The following is a 20,442-nucleotide window of genomic DNA, read 5'->3' on the forward strand; positions in this document are numbered from 1 at the left end:
GCTGTATACAAAAGGACTCAGCAGGAGCGTTCAAGGTAAGAATGAATCTACGGGCGGCTATCTTAAACACCGAGTGTGGAACAATTGCTCTGATGCCGGACACCGTGACCCGCAATCCCGGGACAGTCCTGCTGTCTTCCCCTTCTCTCAGCCCCACGATCCGTACACAGGCCCTGGGAAGCTTCCGGCTGCTGAGGGAATGGGAACCGATGGATCTCTCAAACAGAGCTGAGATCCAGCTATTTAAATGCAAGGATTAGGAACTCGGCGAAAGAGAACAAAATCTTTTACATCACCAGTTGAGAAAATCTTCTTTGTTCTACCTCCAATCACAAACAAGAGAAAACCCGTGGAGAGGGCACAGTTTTAAGGTGCTTGGAAGCAGGTACGAAGGAGATGTCAGGGGTGTTGTGTTCTTTATACGGACCGTGGGTTACTCATAACAAACTATATTAGGGAAGAATTGACCTTTTATTTAACAGCAACAAAACCACGTTTTACACTGCCATGCTTCTCGATCATTCTTCATTTCTGCGCATTCTCAGAACTCTGTCCAGTCACGTCCTGGCACGTGATATCACCACGAGGGCTGAGTTTCTTTACGCAGAGTGATGAGTGTCTGGAATGGGCTGCCGGCGACTGTGATGAAGGCGGATGCAATCGTGTCTTTTAAGAGGCTTCTGGTACATGGTGCGCAGAAAAATAGAGGACTATGGGAAACTCTAGGTAATTTCAAAAGTAAGTAATATGTGGCACAGCATTGTAGGCCGAAGGGCCTGTATTGTATTGTATAAATGGTGAAGTCACTTACCCATGACCTCTGCTTGTCAGCCCACCCAACATCAGTGGAAAATGCTGCTTGCAAATACCTCTATCTATACCCTTATAATTCTGTATACTTCCAACAAATCCTCAAAGCAGTGTACAAACTCCATTTCCAAAAAAGTTGAGATATTTTCTAAAATGCAATAAAAACAAAAATCTGTGATATGTTAATTCACGTGAACCTTTATTTAACTGACAAAAGAACAAAGAAAAGATTTTCTATAGTTTTACTGACCAACTTAATTGTATTTTGTAAATATACACAAATTTAGAATTTGATGGCTGCAACAGACTCAACAAAAGTTGGGACAGAGTTAAAATAAGATTGAAAAGTGCACAGAATATTCAAGTAACACCGGTTTGGAAGACTCCACATGAAGCAGGCTAATTGGTAGCAGGTGAGTTATCATGACTGTGTATAAAAGTAGCGTCCATCAAAGGCTCAGTCTTTGCAAGCAAGGATGGGTCGTGGCTCACCCCTTTGTGCCAAAATTCATGAGAGAATTTAGGTCTTTCAATATCTACAGTACATAATATTGTGAAAAGATTCAGAGAATTCAGAGACATCTCAGTGCGTGAAGGGCAAGGTCGGAAACCACTGTTGAATGCACGTGATCTTCAAGCCCTCAGGCGGCACTGCCTAAGAAACAGTCATGCTATTGTGACAATTGTAGCCATCTGGCCTTGGGAGTACTTCGGAAAACCATTGTCACTTAATGCAGTCCGTCGCTCCATCCGGAAATTCAACTTGAAACTGTATTACTCAAGGAGGAAGCCATACATCAACTCTATGCAGAAACGCCAGCAAGTTCTCTGGGCCTGAGCTCATCTCAGATGGACTGAAAGACTGTGGAACTGTGGTCAGATGAGTCCATATTTCAGCTAGTTTTAAGAAAAAAAACGGGCATTGAGTTCTCCATGCCAAAGGTGAAAACGACCATTCTGATTGTTATCAGAGAAAGGTACAAAAGCCAGCATCTGTGATGGTATGGGGGTGCATCAGTGCCCACGGCATGGGTGAGTTTCATGTATGTGAAGGTAACACTGACTGAGGCATATATTAGGATTTTAGAGAGACATATGTTGCCATCAGGGCGACGTCACTTCCCGGGACGTCCATGCTTATTTCAGCAGGACGATGCCAGACCACATTCCGCACGGGCTACAACAGCGTGGCTTTGCAGACACAGAGTGCGTGTGCTTGACTGGCCTGCTGCCAGTCCAGATCTATATCCTATTGAAAACATATGGCGCATCTTGAAGAGGAGAATCAGACAACGGAGACCACGGACTGTTGAGCAGCTGAAGTCTTACATCAAGCAAGAATGGACAAAATTTCCAATTGCAAATCTACTGCAATTAGTATCCTCAGTTCCAAAACGATTCAAAAATGTTATTAAAAGGAAAGGGTAATGTAACACAATGGTAATCATGCCTCTGTCCCAACTTTTGTTGAGTGTGTTTGTGTTGCAGCCATCAAATTCTACATTTGTGTATTTACAAACTACAATTAAGTTGTTCAGTAAAACTATTGCAAATCTTTTCTTTGTACTTTTGTCAGTAAAATAAGGGTAAATGTGAATTAACATATCAGAGATTTCTGTTTTTATTGCATTTTGGAAAATATCCCAACTTTTCTGGAAATGTTGTTTGCATAATTTCCTTGTTTATGCTTAGAGCCTTTTTTAGGTGTATGTGAGCTCGATTTCAACATTTAAGAGGTTTTTAATAGGTTCCTGGATGGCAGGGGTATGGGACTGGGCAGTTTAAATGGTTCAACACAAACTCGATGGCACATAGGGCCTGTTTCTGTTTTGTATTTTTCTACGACTGTGACAGGATCCTGAAATAATTCTAATATGTACTCTATGAACTTGTAACAGCTGTGTGGACCAACCATTCATCTCAGCAGGAATTTTTTATATGGCGTTAAAACGGTGGCACTTTAAGTTAATAATACATAAAAGAATTCCCAGCAGCACGACAAGAAAGACTATTTGCGTTTCAGATACTGTGGGGCCAGGCACCCGTGCTGCTCAGCAGGAATAGGGAATACGAGCATTAGAGAGAGTCAAACTGAGCCAAGGCACAAATTCGAGATGGCAGAAATGCCCCATTCTTATAGAGACAGGAAGAGCATCAGAGAATTGATGGTCATTCCAGATACCAGCACTGTGCACAGTCAGGAGATGATTTCTTTGTCCAACTTGGGTTTAACATCACTGTAACAGTGTGATACGAGATCAAACCTCGGCAACTCAAGTAATTTCATCTCAGATGTTGTCCTAAACCAATTGATGGATTATGTAAATCTTTTTACAGGTTAAAAACGAGAAGGAATTTGTCTCCACGAATCTCAGATACGGCACGGCAATTTTGCTGTCTCTGTCCCGATATTTAAGAAGTGGAGCAAGGGATTCAATCGACCATCCTTCCTGCTCAGACTGTGGGAATGGTTTCACTCGGTTATCTCAGTTGAAGGTACATCAGCAAGTTCCCACTGGGCAAGGCCATTCATCTGTTCTGTGTGTGAGAAAGGGTTCTATTTGGCATCCCACCTGCGGACAGACCAGTCCGATCACACTGGGCCGAGGCTGGTCATCTGCTGAATTTCAGGGAAGGGATTCTCTCGGTCATCTGACCAAATGGCACACCAGCAAGTTCATACCGGGAAGCGGCCATTCACCTGCTCAGACTGTGGGAAGGGATTCACACTGTCGTCCCACCTACAGAGACACCATCGAGTTCACACTGGGGAGAAGCCGTTCACTTGCTCGGTCTGTGGGAAGAGATTCAGTGAGTCATCTGACCTACTGGTACATCAGCGAGTTCACACTGGGGAGAGGCCATTCACCTGCTCAGTCTGTGGGAAGGGATTCACTCAGTCATCCAACCTACTGGTACATCAGCGAGTTCACTCTGGGGAGAGGCTGTTCACCTGCTCAGTCTGTGGGAAAGGATTCACACTGTCATCCCACCGACAGAGACATCTGCGAAGTCACACTGGAGAGAAGCCATTCACCTGCTCAGAATGTGGGAAGGGATTTACACTGTCATCCCACCTACAGAGACACCAGCGAGTTCACACTGTGGAGAAGCCATTTACCTGCTCAGAATGTGGGAAAGGATTCACTCAGTCATCCATACTGCAGATTCATCAGCGAGTTCACACTGGGGAGAAGCCGTTCACCTGCTCAGACTGCGGGATGAGATTCACCTGCTCATCTAAACTGAAGGTACATCAGAGAGTTCACACTGGGGAGAAGCCGTACACCTGCTTAGACTGTGGGAAGGGATTCACTCAATCATCCAACCTACTGGTACATCAGCGAGTTCACACTGGGGAGAGGCCATTCACCTGCTCAGTCTGTGGGAAGAGATTCACTTGCTCAACAAAACTGAAGGTACATCAGAGAGTTCACACTGTGGAGAAGCCGTTCGCGTGCTCAGTCTGTGGGAAGAGATTCACTTGCTCAACAAAACTGAAGGTACATCAGAGAGTTCACACTGTGGAGAAGCCGTACACGTGCTCAGTCTGTGGGAAAGGATTCACTCAGTCATCCAAACTACAGAATCATCAGCGAGTTCACACTGGGTAGAAGCCGTTCACGTGCTCAGTCTGTGGGAAAGGATTCACTCAGTCATCCCAATTACTGGCACACCAGTCAGTTCACAATGGGGAGTGGCTGTTGTTATGAATCCCTGGGTTTTGTTTGCTGTGGACTGTCATTTTAAGAGAGAGACAGATTAAGAAGGTGAATCAGTCTGACTTGCAGCTTGTTTACATCGCTCACAACTTGTTTAGTTTTAACTGAGGACACAGACACTCAGAGTCAGACGGAGACGAAGGAGGAAAAATGGAAGGATCGAAACCAGGGAACTGGAGGCCAAGGGTCAATCTTTGGAACTTTCCTATGCCCACAATGGTGGGTTAATTATCGATTCATCGTACATCGAATGTGTGGTTGTCACCTCGTTTGATCCATAGGAGTGGATCTGATTTGGGGTATCATGTGAAGACCACTGATGTGTTATCCCTTGCCTGGGTGTGGTGACGATACCCCTTGTGACAATTTGCTTTTGGTGATAATTCGTATTTGGATTTGGAATGACGATGGATAAAATCTACAGCGATTATTCTCTCGCTTTACCACCATGGAACCTGTGGAATTCGACATAATTGCCTTCTCTTGACATTTACCCCGGATTACAAATATCTCCCTCATCACCTATTCCGTGGATGAACTGAGCTTTCACACTTTACTATCTCAAGACTCCTTGTTTCCCCCGTGCTCAGTAGTTTGGGAGTTATATTTACACACATTTATTCACATAACACTGTTAACTTCTGTTTGTCTTGTTTAAATTACAATATTATAAGTAGTTATTAATAAAGATAGTGGTTTTAACATCAAAACCAGACTCCAGGTGTAGTCTATTGCTGCTGGTTTGTTTCTAAAGCGTTACGGTTCATAACAAAATTGCATCCTGCGTCCGGGATATGAACAAACTTGGGGAAATATTGATCGATTAATTATCGAGTTGAATGGGGTGATCCCTTTTGATTTATTTGTGTGTGGAAATCAGCAGCAATGGATATTTATATAATTCTGGAAGCACCAACCCCTGAGGTATTAGGAAACGCTAAAAAGAATGAATTGCTGACTATTGAACCTCAATGAGGTAAGGGGGTGTGAAGGAGCAGGGTAAGCATAAAACTGGGAGAGCAGGTAAAGGTGAAAAAATAGGGGTTTTATTACCCAAAATGTTTATAAACTCAACAGAATTGTTCTAGATTCTAAACTTGAATCAGCTAAACAGAACAAAACTGGGTTACAACAACGCAGCGAAATACTCCTCAGACCTAGAGACACCACTCAGTTCCTGGTTGTGGGCTTATATTGGATGCTGGCCATTCAATAGTAAATTGCATGGGACAGAAAACATTCCTCTCCTTTAAAAAATATGCCATAAATGACGTAGCTCCAGAGAACACCCCTCTGGCTGTAGCAGAACCCAATTATCCAGCCCCATCTACATAGGCTGGTGTCATGCAGCCACTGAGTCGTTTCCCAGGTTATCAGGAGGACGGTCGGCTACAGGACACTTTAATAGGCCCGGCTGATGGTGCGGCTGCGAATTGCAGACGCCACAGGGAACTATGAGAAAGCCAGAAATTCAAAGGAAAATAGTTGAGCACTATATATCTATGAAGGTATTTGATAAGGAAGTGTTAAAGAGGTTTCCTGTGAGTAAAGAGGAGATCCAGTTACAACTAGAACAATTGAGGACTGATGTACTTAGATTAGAGGCTGAAGAAAAAGAGACAGAGGGGGTTTGATGCTAGAGAGGCAGACAAACAGAGGGAGGAAGCAGAAAAAAAGGTGTTTTGAAGCTGAGGAAGCAGACAAACAGAGGGAAGAAGGAAAAAGACAGAGGCATGTTCTGACAGATAAGTTAAGGCTCAAGAAAGAAGTTGCTGTCTCAAAGGAGTTGGTTGTACCATTTATTGCCAGCCAGGAAGTTAAATTGGTCCCTCCATTTGATGAAACCGACGTAGGTAAATACTTCCAGCCTTTTGAGAAAGTGGCTGAAAGTCAAAAGCGGTCGAAAGGAAGCTGGACTCTTTAGTTACAAAGTATAATTAAGGGCAAGGCTCAACACACACATTCTGCCCTATCAATTGAAAATGCAGCTGATTATGTCATTGTGAAACAGGCTGTGCTCAAAGCTTATGTGTTGGTTCCAGAAGCTTACAAAGGCTTAGAAATTGGAGGAAATCTATGAAACAGACTTACATGGAATTTGCTTCTGAGAAGTTTGTGTGTTTTGACCGCTGGTGCACATATAAAAATATAAATGATGATTTTTACAGATAGAAAGAGTTGGTTTTAATAGAAGAATTCAAAAGGTGCGTCTATGATGACATAAAGAGATATTTAGATGAAAATGATGCTGCCACTTTGCAGGAGTCTGCTAGATTAGCAGATGTTTGCTTTAACTCATAAGGTTAAGTTTACCCCGAATAAGAGCTTCCAAAAGAGTAGCAGGGATCACCAGGGTAAACCAGAAATTAAAGCTGGGACTAGTGACAAGAGTAAGGATGAAGGGAAACAGTTGAAGGTGAAATATTCTGGTCTTGCTTGTTACTATTGTAAGAAAGCTGGTCATGTGATGGCTAATTGTTCTGTCCTGAAGAAGAAAATGGAAAAGGTGGCAGTCCCAAATGCCCGTGGTCAGTATGTTGAAGCACCTATAAACCCACAGGGTTCTGAATATTCTGTTGAGGCTCAGTTAAGGACTGAGAGGTCTGACCGAGTTAAGAAGGTGTTCGATCATTTTATGTCAGATGGGTTTGTATTAGTAAATGAAGAATCAACCCCAGTACCAGTGAAAATTCTTCGAGATACTGGGGCTTCTCAGTCACTTGCATTAGACAGTGTTCTAAAGTTTGGTGATGAGTCTAACACTGGTGGGTTAAATCTTATTCAAGGCTTTGGGGGCGGTGTTGTTTCCGTGCTGTTGCACAAGGTAACTTTATAATCAGGATAGGTTTCAGGACCTGTTGAGATAGGATTGTGCTCCAGTTTACCAGTGGAAGATGTTACTTTGCTGTTAGGGAATGACCTGGCAAATGATAAAGTTGTTCCTGCAGTGCTGTTGACAACTAAGCCAACCACTGTCGACCCACAGATGGGTTTTACCATTTATCCTTCCTGCCCAGGAACTCGAAGTATGGCTAAAAAGTCTGCCGATGCAGTGAGTTCTGTGCAGCATGATTCTGATACCCATGATAGCCAAAATCCGGATTCAGGTTATGATGACTCGTCAGGGACTTTTCCGCCTTCATTGTTTCAACAGGATTCAGTCGTAAGTCTGATGAGAAAGATTTATCCCTGTCTAGGAAGGAGATTATAGCAGAACAGAACCAAGACCCTGAGATTGAAGCTTCAAAAGAAACAGCTCTCTCAGATAATGAGATTAAGAAAGTGCCAGTAGGGTATTATCTCAAGGATGGAGTGTTAATGAGGAAGTGGAGGCCACCTACTATACCAGCGAGTGAGGAATGGGCAATTGTACACCAAGTTGTAGTTCCTAAAGTTTATCGGGCTGAAATTTTAACTTTGGCCTACAGTATGCCCTTACGTCGACATCTTGGAGTGAATGAAACTGTAAACAGGATTATGAAATAATTCTACTGGCCTAATTTGTGGAAAGTTGCTGTTACCTTTTGCAGAACCTGTCACACTTGTCAAGTTGTGGGTAAACCTAATCAGGTCAGACCAGTGGCCCCACTGTGGTCTATACCTGCATTCGGTGAACCGTTTTCAACATTTATAGTGGATTGTGATGGCCCTTTGCCAAAGACTAAAGCTAGCCATCAGTATCTGCTAACTATTATGTGTACTACATCCAGATTCCCAGAGGCAATAGCTCTCAGAAATATTAAAGCTAAAACTGTGGCAATGGCTGTTACCAAGTTTTTTACTTTATCTGGTTTGCCTAAAGAAATCCAGTCTGATCAAGGAAGTAATTTTACATCTGGATTATTCCAGCAGGTAGTTTATGAACTGGGAACTAAACAAATTACATCAACTGCATACCATCTGGAATCACAAGGGGCTTTGGAAAGATTTAATTCTGCCCTCAAAACAATGATTAAGACATACCATGATGAAAATGAAAAAGACTGGGATGAAGGAATGTATTTGGTTTTGTTCACAGTAAGAGTTGGTACAGGATTAACTGGGCTTTAGTCCATTTGAATTTGTATTTGGTCGCAGAGTGAGGGGACCTTTGACCTTGTTAAAGGAACAGTGGATTGATGGGGATGTACATGTTAACCTGTTAGACTATGTTTTAAAGTTCAAAAATACACTGCATGAAGCCAACATTCTAGAAAGACAAAACTTAAAAGATTTCTCAAAACAAAATGAAGTGTTGGTTTGATAAGCGGGCTTGCGAAAGAAAATACCAGGTGGGGGATAATGTGCTTACCTTATCTTCAATGTTGATGAATCCACTACAGGTGAAATTCAATGAACCGTTTCAAATAGTCTCTCAACAATGATGTGAATTATGTTATTAAAACTCCTGAACAACGTAAACTAACACAGGTGGTACATATAAATATAATAAAGCCTTATTTTGAGAAGCAGGCACCATCTGTGAGTGTTGTTGTCAAAACATATGAATCTGGTAACCCTGAGAATGAAACAATTGACTCGTCTGAGACTTTTCACAAGCCAAACATGGTCCCAGTTAGATGAATGAACTCGGTAGTTCCAGAAAACATTGCTAACAAGTTGACTGATCTGCAGCCAAAGCAACAACAACAGCTGACGGAATTAATTCTGAAGTTGAAAGATTTTTTTCCCGATGTTCCCAAACAACCACAGTCGCAGTACACGGCATAGATAATGGTCAAGCTAAACCGATTAAACAACACCCATATTGCATGAACATGAAAAGTGTAAATAGGCTGAGCAAGGAATTGAATATATGCTGAAAAATGGTATTATTAGTCCTTCAGCATCAGGTTGGAGCTCACCCTGCCCAAACCTGATGGCAGTGCTAGATTTTGCACTGATTATAGGAAGGCAAATGCAGGAACAAAAACAGATGCCTATCCTATCCCTAGGATAGATGATTGCATCGATAAGGTTGGAATAGCTAATATCTTACAAAGATTGATCTGTTGAAAGGGTATTGGTGTGTTCCATTGATGGACAGAGGTAGAGAAATTTCTGCATTTATGGCACCATCTGGGTTGTATGAATACAATGTTTTACCTTTTGGAAAGAAAAGTGCTCCAGGAACATTCCAGAGAATGATTGATTCTGTAATTCGAGATTAGAACACACAGATGCCTATATTGATGACTTAGTCACAGGGAGTGACACTTGGGAAGAGCATAACCCTGAGTAGAAAAGCTGTTTGACAGGCTTTCCCAGGACAAACTTACAGTTAACTTGGCTAAGAGTGAATATGGCCATGCCACTGTGACCTGTCTTGGCTATGTTGTAGGTCAAAGCAAGTTGGCTCCTGTTCGGGCAAAAGACCAGGCAATTTCTCAAGTTCCTATTCTGACTGCTAAGAAGGCTCTCAGAAGGTTTCTGGGAATGGTTGGATATTATCATAAGTTCTGGAAGAACTTGGCTGCTATCGCTCTTCCTCTGACCAATCACCCGAAGAAGGTTGAAAAGTTTGTTTGGACCGAGCCTTGTCAGGAGGTATTTGATCGATTGAAAGTTATTTTTTGAGATTAGGCCAATCAATGTAGTGCTGTCAGCAAATTTAATTAGCAAATTGGAGCTGTGGGTGGCAACACAAGTCATGGGAGCACAGAGAGTAAAGGAAAAGGCTAAAGAGACAACCCTCTGGGTTATGTGTCCTGAGGGTCAGAGAGACAGAGGAGATGGAGCCCACTCTTACCACCTGCGGCGACCTGACAGCAAGTCCAGGATCCAGCGACACAAGGCAGGGTGAAGGCCGAGGTCTCTGAGCTTCTTGTCGATACTTCACGCCTTCGTATGGCTACTGCTCTGCCCATGACTGCAAGGAACTGCAGAGAACTTTGGAGAGCAGAGAACATCAGAGAAACAAGCCTCCCCTCCATGGACTCTTCCTACACTTCCCCTCCCTCGGAAAAGCAGGTCATGTACTCAAAGACCCTCACAACCTGGACATTTTTGCTGTAAACCCGCTCCCACATTGGTGGAGAGATTCAAAAGCCTTAAAGTGCGTAACACCAGGCTGAAAGGTGGCTTCCTGTCTGCAGTTATAAGCCAAATGAATGATAAAATGGACCCGACCTCACAATGTAACTCGGCGTGACCCTGCACCATATGTCTATCTGCACTGCACTTTCTCTGCAGCCATAATGCTTCGTTACAGTTATTTTTTTGTTGTATATCAGCTCAATGTACCGTCGTAATGTATCGATCTGTGTGGATGGTACATCAGGCAAGATTTTCACTATAGCTCAGTACGTGATGATGATAAACAAATTTCCCCATTTTAATTCTGTGGAAATATTAGACAGACTGAGCTTCTGCTCCAGAACCTCAGAAGGAAACTGAACTGTTGTCATTTCTGTGGAAAGCAAATATATGGAAAATGCTTCAATCTCACATTACGATCTGCAGTAACTGGGATCAGGTGACCGGTGGTGGGTCTCCCATATCAATATCAGAATCAAGTTTAATAGCACCGGCATATAGATAGATAGATAGATAGATAGATAGATAGATAGATAGATAGATAGATAGATAGATAGATAGATAGATAGATAGATACTTTATTCATCCCCAAGGGGAAATTCAACCCATGAAATATAACTCATGAAAGGGGAAATGTGCCATGAAATTTATTGTCTCTGTGGTAGCAGTAGAACCTAATTCTTAACAAAAGATTTTAACAATTGTGATTTAAAATAAGAATATATATATAGTTCAAAAATAGAAAAAATAAAAATCTAAGAAACTTTTAATTCTGTGGAACTATTTGACTGACTGGGTTGTTGTTTGGAAATTCTGAAGTGAAGCTGAATTAAACTTTACACATTTCTGAGAAACTCAGATAAATACAAATGGCTAAATTCTCACATCAATGGGTCAGACACCCAGAAACGTTGGCAGCACTTCAGCACGTCGAAACTGTGTATGAAACATGCAGAAAATAATGCAGGGAAAAAAAACGCTGTCCACCCACAACGAGAGGATGTGACAGATCCGGATCTCACTGACTTGTATGAACGGGTGAAAGATGAAGCTGCAAGTACACGTAGAGCAGTGACCCACAGATGCTGCAGATCTGCAGAAAAAAGTGAACAGGAAACGGGATCAGGTGACGGGTGGAGGGACTCCCTGCTGAACCGGTGTCTCTGCTCCTCTCCCCTCACACACTGCCTGACCCATACGCCGCATTCCCCACATTATTCCATATTTATACCAGATACATGTCTACTTTTCCACACCATGTCTACCCCGATCCCTTTCCCTCCACCTCCAGGTCACAGACTCACGGGCTCGATTCCCATCCCCTTTTTCAGAGACTGGGATCCCTGATTCAACCGGTAATGATGTTCTGCATTTCAATGTGTTAAGATCTCAGTCCTCGATTCTCTAAATGACACTTAGAGTTATCACATTTGATCTTTCTTCAAGTTATGACCCCACCACTCCAGGGATCAGTTAGGTGTATCTTCATTGCACTCTCTGTAACAAATACTCTCTAACCTTTTTGTTCATCCTCTATGGAATTAATTTAAACTTTCTGCAGCCCTGTGTTGCCCCAACTACTGACGTCCCACCCTTTTCACTATTTCCACCTTCCACCTCCCCCCCCACCTGGATCCACCTCTCACTCCCCGGCTCTTGCCCCATCCCCACCCCTCACCTCTTTTCTCTGACTATTTCCCGTCCACTCTCACTTCAGAGGGAGGGTCTCGGCCCGAAATGTTGACGGTCCATTTCCCTCCACAGATGCTGTCCGACCCATTGAGTTCCTCCGGCAGTTTGTTGTTTGGTCTGTATAACCCGTATTAGTATGGGGAGCGGGATTTTACACCATATTGCAGGGTTAGTTTGTTGAAGTTCTTTGTTACGTCAGCAATATTTCAATGTTATTTTCAGTTCGGTGCATTGCTTTACCATACGAGCTGCAGAAATCTTTTCAGCATTTTGTCCAACTTTGCCAAATCATTCCTGATTCCCACATCACTCTCTGGGACTGGGAGCCTTTCCCCATCACCAGGTCTGAGGAAACGCGGGGAATCCTCTGTCACGGTTTCCTTCTCTGTGAGTTCTGTGATTTCCTGTGAACATGGAAGGTGTTGAGTGATGGATTGAGTGAAAGGGAATGGAGAAGACATTATCTGCTCAGTGATGAGACGTCTCCGTGACTTTGATCACAGGAACAGTCACTGGGCAGCCTCTACACCCATTCGGTAATTAGTAGCAAAGCACATGACTGTGGAAATTACAAATCAGAATATTATTAGAGATGCAGAGCCCAGCAGCACTGAAAGAGGCCTTTCGGCCCTTCTAGTCAATACCGACCCGTTTTTGTTATTAATGCCAACAACCTGCATACACTTCCCATCCATGTCCTTACCCAAATTTCTCTTTAGTGTCTAACTTCAACCCACATCCACCACTTCCACTGGCAGCACATTCCACACTCTCACCAACCTCTGAGTGAAGAATCCCCCTTCAGATTCCCCAAAAATATTTCACCTTTCACTCTGAAATATCGTGTGACAGTGGGAAAGTGTGTATTGAACCGTAGGAAATAGCAGAGATACTTAATGAATACTTTACTTCAGTATTCACTACGGAAAAGGATCTTAGTGATTGTACTGATGACTTGCAGCAGACTGAAAAGCTTGAGCATGTAGATATTAAGAAAGAGAATGTGCTGCAGCTTTTGGAAAGCATCAAGTTGGATAAGTCGCTATGGATATGAACATTTGGAGAGGTATAATATGATTAGTAATAGTCAGCATGACTTTGTGAAGGACAGGTCGTGCCTTACGAGCCCGATTGAATTTTTTGATGATGTGACTAAACACATCGATGAAGAAAGAGCAGTAGATGTAGTGAATATGGATTTCTGCAAGGCATTTGATAAGGTAACCCATGTAAGGCTTATTGAGAAAGTAAGGAGGCATGGGATCCAAGGGGACATTGCTTTGTGGATCCAGAACGGGCATGCCCACTAAAAGCATAGAGTGGTTGTAGATGGGTCATACTCTGCATGGAGGCCGGTGACCAGTGGAGTGCCTCAGGGATCTGTTCTGGGACCCTTACTCTTTGTGTTTTTTTATAAATGACCTGGATGAGGAGGGATGGGTTGGTAAGTTTGCTGATGACACAAAGGTTGGATGTTTTGTGGATAGTGTGGAGGGCTGTCAGACTTTACAGCGGGACATTGATAGAATGCAGAACAGGGCTGAGAAGTGGCAGATGGAGTTCAGCCCTGGGAAGTGTGAAGTGGTTCATTTTAGTAGGTCAAATATGATGGCAGTGAAAATGTCGGGACTGAGATGAGGGGAAATGACTCCACTCCGAGGGTGGTGAATGTCTGTAAATCCACACCACAGAGGGTATTGAAGACTCGGTGATCGTCCTCACATAAAACAGAGGCTGGCAGATTTGTGGAGACCCAAGGGATCGAGAAAATGAGGATCGGTAGAAGCATGTGGATGAGATGGGAGAGTAGCCTCCATCTTGCTGATGGTTAAAGGGGCCGAATGCCCCCTCCTGTTGTTTCTCACTCAATGTTTCAGTGTTCCTGTCCACTGAGGCTAGAGGAATGTGAATAGGAATGAGTGTTTATAAACATAGACTGATTTAAATGACAAACACGAGGAAATTTGGAAATTTGCAGATGCTGGAAATTCAAAGAACACACACAAAATGCTGGTGGAACGCAGCAGGTCAGGCAGCATCTATAGGGAGAAGCGCTGTCCATGTTTCAGGACTGACGAAGGGCCTCGGCCCGAAGCGTCGACAGTGCTTCTCCCTGTAGATGCTGCCTGACCTGCTGCGTTCCACTAGCATTTTGTGTGTGTTGACTGATTTAAAAGAAACCGGCTCATTTTCTGTGTGGGTCTGAATTGTGTGTCGGGATGGGAAGTGAATCGAAACTATAACTCTGAGAACTCTGTGACCTGGGGCAGGAGGGAAAGGGATCGGGGAAGGTATGGAGGGAAAATCTAAATACGTATGGAAATGATATAGGGAAACAATGAAATAATGTGGGTAATGCGGCGGTGGGTAGGGCGGTATGTGAAGGGCGAGGAACAGTCACCGGTCACATGGGAGACCCTCCAGCGAAAGGTGATCGTGTTTTCCCGCAGATCGGCAGCATTTGCGGGTTTCTTTCCCTGGCCCCGCCCACTGCCTGTGGCGGGAAAAAAGAAGCACATTGCGCATGCTCACAGGGCGGAGCCATGCACTGATTTTTTTCTTTGTGGAAGTGGGTCAGCGGCGGGTCCGGGTTCGGGATCGGGAGGGGGTCCTCTCCCCCTTGGACGGGGTGTCTGGAGACGGATTATTCTCTGCGGGGCAACACCAACAATTTCCCTTCGGTGAGTATTGAAGCCGGTTCCGAGCGGGGAGGTCTGACGTTGAGTAGTGAGTTAACTTTCCCGAACTCAAACAAGAGAAAATCTGCAGATGCTGGAAATGCGAACAACGCGCACAAAATGCTGGAGGAACTCAGCAGACCGGGCAGCATCTAGGGGAAGAATATAGTCGACATTACCGGCCGAAACCCTTCGGCAGGACTGTAGAATAAAAGGTGGGAGTGGGGAAGGGAGAGAGAAACACAAGGTGATCGGTGAAACCTGAAGGGGGAGGGGATGAACTTTCCCGAACTGGCGGCCTCGCCTCGCTTCCTTCACAGAATGTGCCGGGGTCGGTCCGGGTTGTGAGAGCTTCACACCGAACCGTCTGAGATGAGCCGCCGCTCAGCCCCTGTTGTTCTGGTCCTGTTAGCAGGATGAAGTAAAACATGTTTCCATATTGTTACTGACAGAGAATTGTATAATTGCTGTTCTGTGTGTTATCTGAATGTACTTGCCTGTGATGCTGCCACAAGTCAGTGTTTCTCTCTACCTCTACCTTCCCGTACTTGTGCACTTGGCAATAAATTCAACAGGACCTGAGAAATCTCAGTGAGATTTGATTAGTGATGATCATCTTGGTAGCTCGGTCGGTCGAATGTATGAGACAGTACACTGATAAAAGCAAGACCCTGAACAGTGTTGATGATCAGAGGGATCTTAGACTCCAAGTTCATCGCTCCCTGAAAGAGACTGCACAGATTGATCGGGTGGTTAAGAAGGCAAATGGCATGGTTGTCTTTATCAGTTGAAGCATTGAGTTCAAAAGTCGGGAAGTTGTTTTGCAGCTTTATTAAACTAGTTAGACCAGATCTGGAGTTTTTCATACTGTTCTGGTCACTCCCATTCTCGGAAGGATGTCGGGGCTTTGGAGAGGGCGCAGAAGAGTTTTATCAGGACTTGGCCTGGGTTAGAGGGCATGAGCGAGAACGAGAGGCTGGACAATCTTGTGTTTACTCTGGAGCCGTGCCGGCTGCTGTGAGACTGAATAGACGTTTATAAGATTACCAGAGGATTAGCAGTGTCTCAGAAAGGCAGCGTCCATTATTAAGGACCTCCAGCACCCAGGGCATGACCTTTTCTCAATGTTACCAACAGGAAGGAGGTACAGAAGCCTAAATGCACACACTCAATGATTCAGGAACAGTTTCTACCCCTCTGCAATCCGATTGCTAAATGGGCATTGAACCCTTGAACACGACCTCACTTTTTAAATATATAATATTTCTGTTTGTTGCATGATTTTTAGTCTATGCATAGTAACATAGAAAACCTCCAGCACCATACAGGCCCTTCGGCCCACAGAGTTGTGCTGGCATGTCCATAACTTAGAAATTACTAAGGTTACCCATTGCCCTCTATTTTTCTAAGCCAGTTTTACTCTATTTTTCTCTGGTGTCGCCATGTACCTATCCAAAAGTCTCTTAAAAGACCCTGTCAAATCCGCCTGCACAACCATTGCCAGCAGCCCATTCCACGCACTCACCACTCTCTGAGAAAAGGACTTACCCCTGACATCTCCTCTGTACCTATTCCCCAGCACCTTAAAACTTTGTTATCTTGTAGTAACCATTTCAGCCCCTGGAAAAAGCCTCTGACTATCCACACGATCAATGCCTCTCATCATCTTATACACGTCTATCAGATCACCTCTCATCCTCATTTGCTGAAGGGAGAAAAGGCCGAGTTCACTCAACCTATTCTCATAAGGCATGCTCCCCAATCCAGGCAACATCCTTGTAATTCTCCTCTGCACCCTTTCTAAGGTTTCCACATTCTACCTGTAGTGAGGCATGTTAGGGGTAACCATACTTTGTAAAGGGGTCCAGAATATACCCTATGAACTGTGCTGCTATTAATAGAGAGGGAGCAAGGCATCCAGAGCAATGAGAGAGACAGAAACTGCTCGAAAGACGATGTTATGGTTTCTCTACCAGTTTTTTTTTACCTTCCACAAGGTTACTTGCCTGCAGAAAGAGGGGGAGCAGAGCAGGTTGATGGACAGCTGATGTCCAACATGTGGAGATAAAAACCAGGATCCACGGTTACACAGACAGAAACACACCACGAGATATGCAGTTTTGGTCACTGAACGAGCTTTGGTGCACCCACATGGTGGAGGGTTTCTGAAATATAGATTTAGGGAAATCGATCAGTGGCTCACAGTGTAATAAGGTGCGACTGGTGGGGAATGATTTGTGTGTCCATCCTTTCCTGGGTGATAATTTCACCACTGAAGAATGGTCCTATGTTGTTATAGTCACAGTCGGTGACTTCTACAGGATTTCAGAGAACAACTGGATTTCAGAAGACGATGGGAAGATCAGCGGCAACGGCTCACCTCTCAGCTCTCTCTCTCCCCAATGTTACTCAACGTAATATCATGAACTGAACTGATCTCTCTCTACATCATCGTAAGACTGTACCTGTTTACCCCAGTTTGAAAGAGCCCAGTTTTGTTCCTATTTCCACACACACACACACACACACACACACACACACACACACACACACACACACACACACACACACACACACACACACACAAACACACACACACACACACACACACATATCATTGCTCACCTGTTCCATATATTTGCATTTATATTACTGTATTGCTTAGTTACTAATAAACACTATAAATTTTTTGCAATACCAGACCCCATTTTTTTTTCTACTTAACCCAGTACGTTTCCAAAATTGGGGACTACGTCCAGATTTGAACGAAGTAAGTGGGGGCTTGTGTGAATTTATTGGGGAAAATCCCTTCTTTGATTTGGTTGTGTGGGAATACAGCAAAAATAGAGCTTGAGGTTAATATGTTTCTGGCAGAACCAACCCCTGAGGTGTTGGATGATGCTAAGAGTGATGTGCTGTTGGGAATTGTTTGTAAACTAAAGATGAATGTGACCACTCACCTGAAGAAGGCTCAGGTACAGCTGTTAACAGCACAGCATTATGTTGCCAAGGGGAAATTTGAAGAGGAAGTGTTGAGATGTTTTGTGAAGGTAAAGTACTTAATGAGGCTGAGATGTGGCTTCAGGCAGATAACATAAAGTATGAGCCTGAATTTGAAACTGGGACTGGTATTGAAAGCCTAGTAGAGGCAGCTGTCCTGTTTACCTGTGTTCAGGTTGTTGAGGTACCTGTGGATTCACAGGGTAATGAATCTTGTGTTGAAACTCAGTTAAGGTCTGAGTTGTTTGACTCGGTTAAAAAGGAATGCAGATTTTTTGTGTCAGATGGGCTTGATTCAGTGAATAAAAGTTAACCTTGGTGCCAGTGGAAATTGTGGATTCTCCGTCATTTGTGTTAGGCAGTGTTTTTAAAAGTTGGTGATGAGTTGAACGCTGGTGATGTGAATTTTATGGACAATAGTGAGAAAGGGTGCTGTGTCTGGATTTTTAAAGAAAGAACTTGTGAAGTTTGGACTAGTTTCGCGACCTTTGACCCTGCTTGTTAGCTCGTTACACTGTATTTTAGAAGTTGGAAGTAAACCAGTCCAAGGTCATAGAGCTGTTGGTCAAGATTACAATGTAGAGAGAAAAAATTGTTTTGGCTTTGAGAGGCCACCTGTCTGCGTTACTATGGAGAGGAATCGAAGTAAAATTCAAAGGAATAGAGTAGATAGTTGGGAACATTCAGAATGTAAACAAGGTTTTCGTAAGCTTAATAATGGTGTTGAGTTTGGTAAACATTAATTTGGCACCCATCCAGGGTGAAGTTAATTCAGCAGTACAGCTAACAATCAAGCGTGGCTGACGTCACACGCACAGATACTAACACAGTTAGCAAAGACGGAGGTTTAATTTATGGGAATTTATCAGAGATTTTTCTACTTTTCAGGTTACATCAGGATTTGGGTAATAAGGCGGATGAGAGGGACTTGTCATTATCGAGGAGGGAATTCATGGAGGAACAGAATAAAGATTTAGATATTGTGGCTTTAAAAGAGACAGCTCTCTCTGAAGAGGAAATTCAGAATGAGGCAGCAGAATATTACCTAAAAGATGGGGTGTTAATGAGGAGGTGGACACCACCTACTGTGCTTGTAAGTGAGGATTGGGATGTTGAACATCAAGTTGTGGTCCTGATTTTAAATGTGGCTCAAAGTATGTCTTTAGGTGGACACTTTGAAGTGAAAATGACAGCAAATAGAATTGTGAAGGAATTCTACTGGCCTAATTTAGGGAAGGATGTTGTGAACTTTTACAGGACTTGCCATACCTGTCAGGGTGCAGCAAAACCTAATTAGGTGATCTCGGCAGCACCACTTAGGCTGATACCTGGTTTTGGTGAACCATTTTCCAGGGTCATAGTGGATTGTGTGGGCCGATTTTCAAAGGCTGCAGCTGGCTATGAGTATCTGTTAATCATCATGTGTGCTGTGTCTAGGTTCCTCTGGAACATGAAGGCCAAGACTGTGGTAAAAACACTTATCAAATTCTCCACACTGGTAGGTCTACCTAAAGAAATCCAATCTGATCAGGGTAGTAACTTTACTTTGAGAACATTCCAGGGGATGGTGAAAGAGTTGAGAGCTAAACATATTGTGTCACCTTTGACCTTACTCAGAGAGCAATGGTCGGATCAGAATGTAAATATGCTCAAGTGCTATCGTGACTCCGACCCTGCACCAGTGAGTACTGTTATGACAATGGAGGAGATTGTAGTGTCTGGAACTGAAATGCCAGATCATTTTACTGAATGCCCTGTAGTTTTTACAAGACTCAGAAAGTCTGATGTTCTGAAAAACATTGATGGAAAAATTCAACATTTGCAGTCAAAGAAGCAACAACAATTGAAGAGTTTAACTAATAATTATAAAGGATAATTCCCTGATATTCTAAAACTGTGCACAATTCCAGTGCATGATGTCATTGTAACTTCAGCCCAGCCTATTAAGCAGTATCCGTACAGAATGGACTTGGAGAAAAGCAAGCCAGTGGGAAAATAAATTGAATACATGCTAACAGCCGGTACCATTAGGCCAAGCACTTCAGACTGGGCGTCACCACGCGTGATCATCCCTACATTGGATGGGAGTATGAGATTCTGTACTGACTACAGGAAGATCATTGCCATCACAAAGATAGATGCTTATCCCATCCGAGGAGAAGTTGATTGTATTGATAAGGTGGGGGAGGCTAAGTAACTCACAAAAATTGACTTGCTGAAAGGATATTGGTGTGTTCCTTTGACTGAAAGGGCTAGAGAAATCTCAGCATTTGTCACATCTTCAAGGCTGTATGAATATGACGTGTTAACTTTCCGAATGAAAAATGCTCCTGGAACATTTCAAAGAATGATTGATTTGGTAAATAGAGGTTTAGAAAACACAGGGGCTTACAATCGATGATTTAGCATGCTGGGGCTGTTGAAAAATTGTTGGAACGGCTGTCTGTGGCCAGTCTTACAGTGAATCTCACTGAAGGAGAATTTGACCACGCCAGTGTCACGTATCTGGGGTATGTTGTAGGTCA

At 43.5% G+C, this 20,442-nt stretch overlaps 1 protein-coding gene across 4 annotated transcripts; it reads left to right on the forward strand.

Annotated features, from left to right (window-relative positions):
• On the forward strand, positions 1-7,653 carry LOC132389374 (oocyte zinc finger protein XlCOF6-like). Of its 4 annotated transcripts, none has more exons than XM_059961892.1 (2): positions 1-1,223; positions 3,148-7,653. In XM_059961892.1, exon 2 carries the CDS (start codon positions 3,471-3,473, stop codon positions 4,422-4,424), a length of 954 nt encoding a protein of 317 aa, XP_059817875.1. In that variant the 5' UTR covers positions 1-1,223; positions 3,148-3,470; the 3' UTR covers positions 4,425-7,653. The 4 variants fall into 4 exon arrangements, with proteins under 4 accessions (XP_059817875.1, XP_059817874.1, XP_059817876.1 ...); XM_059961891.1 differs by having other exon boundaries at positions 1-738; XM_059961893.1 differs by having other exon boundaries at positions 1-726.
• The last annotated feature ends 12,789 nt before the right edge of the window (positions 7,654-20,442 follow it).

The sequence above is a fragment of the Hypanus sabinus genome, unplaced genomic scaffold, assembly GCF_030144855.1.
Source record: "Hypanus sabinus isolate sHypSab1 unplaced genomic scaffold, sHypSab1.hap1 scaffold_550, whole genome shotgun sequence".
Classification (NCBI taxonomy): domain Eukaryota; kingdom Metazoa; phylum Chordata; class Chondrichthyes; order Myliobatiformes; family Dasyatidae; genus Hypanus; species Hypanus sabinus.

Excerpts from the sequence above, each read along its gene's own strand:
- LOC132389374 (XM_059961892.1), top strand. The coding sequence starts at position 3,471 with ATGGCACACCAGCAAGTTCATACCGGGAAGCGGCCATTCACCTGCTCA.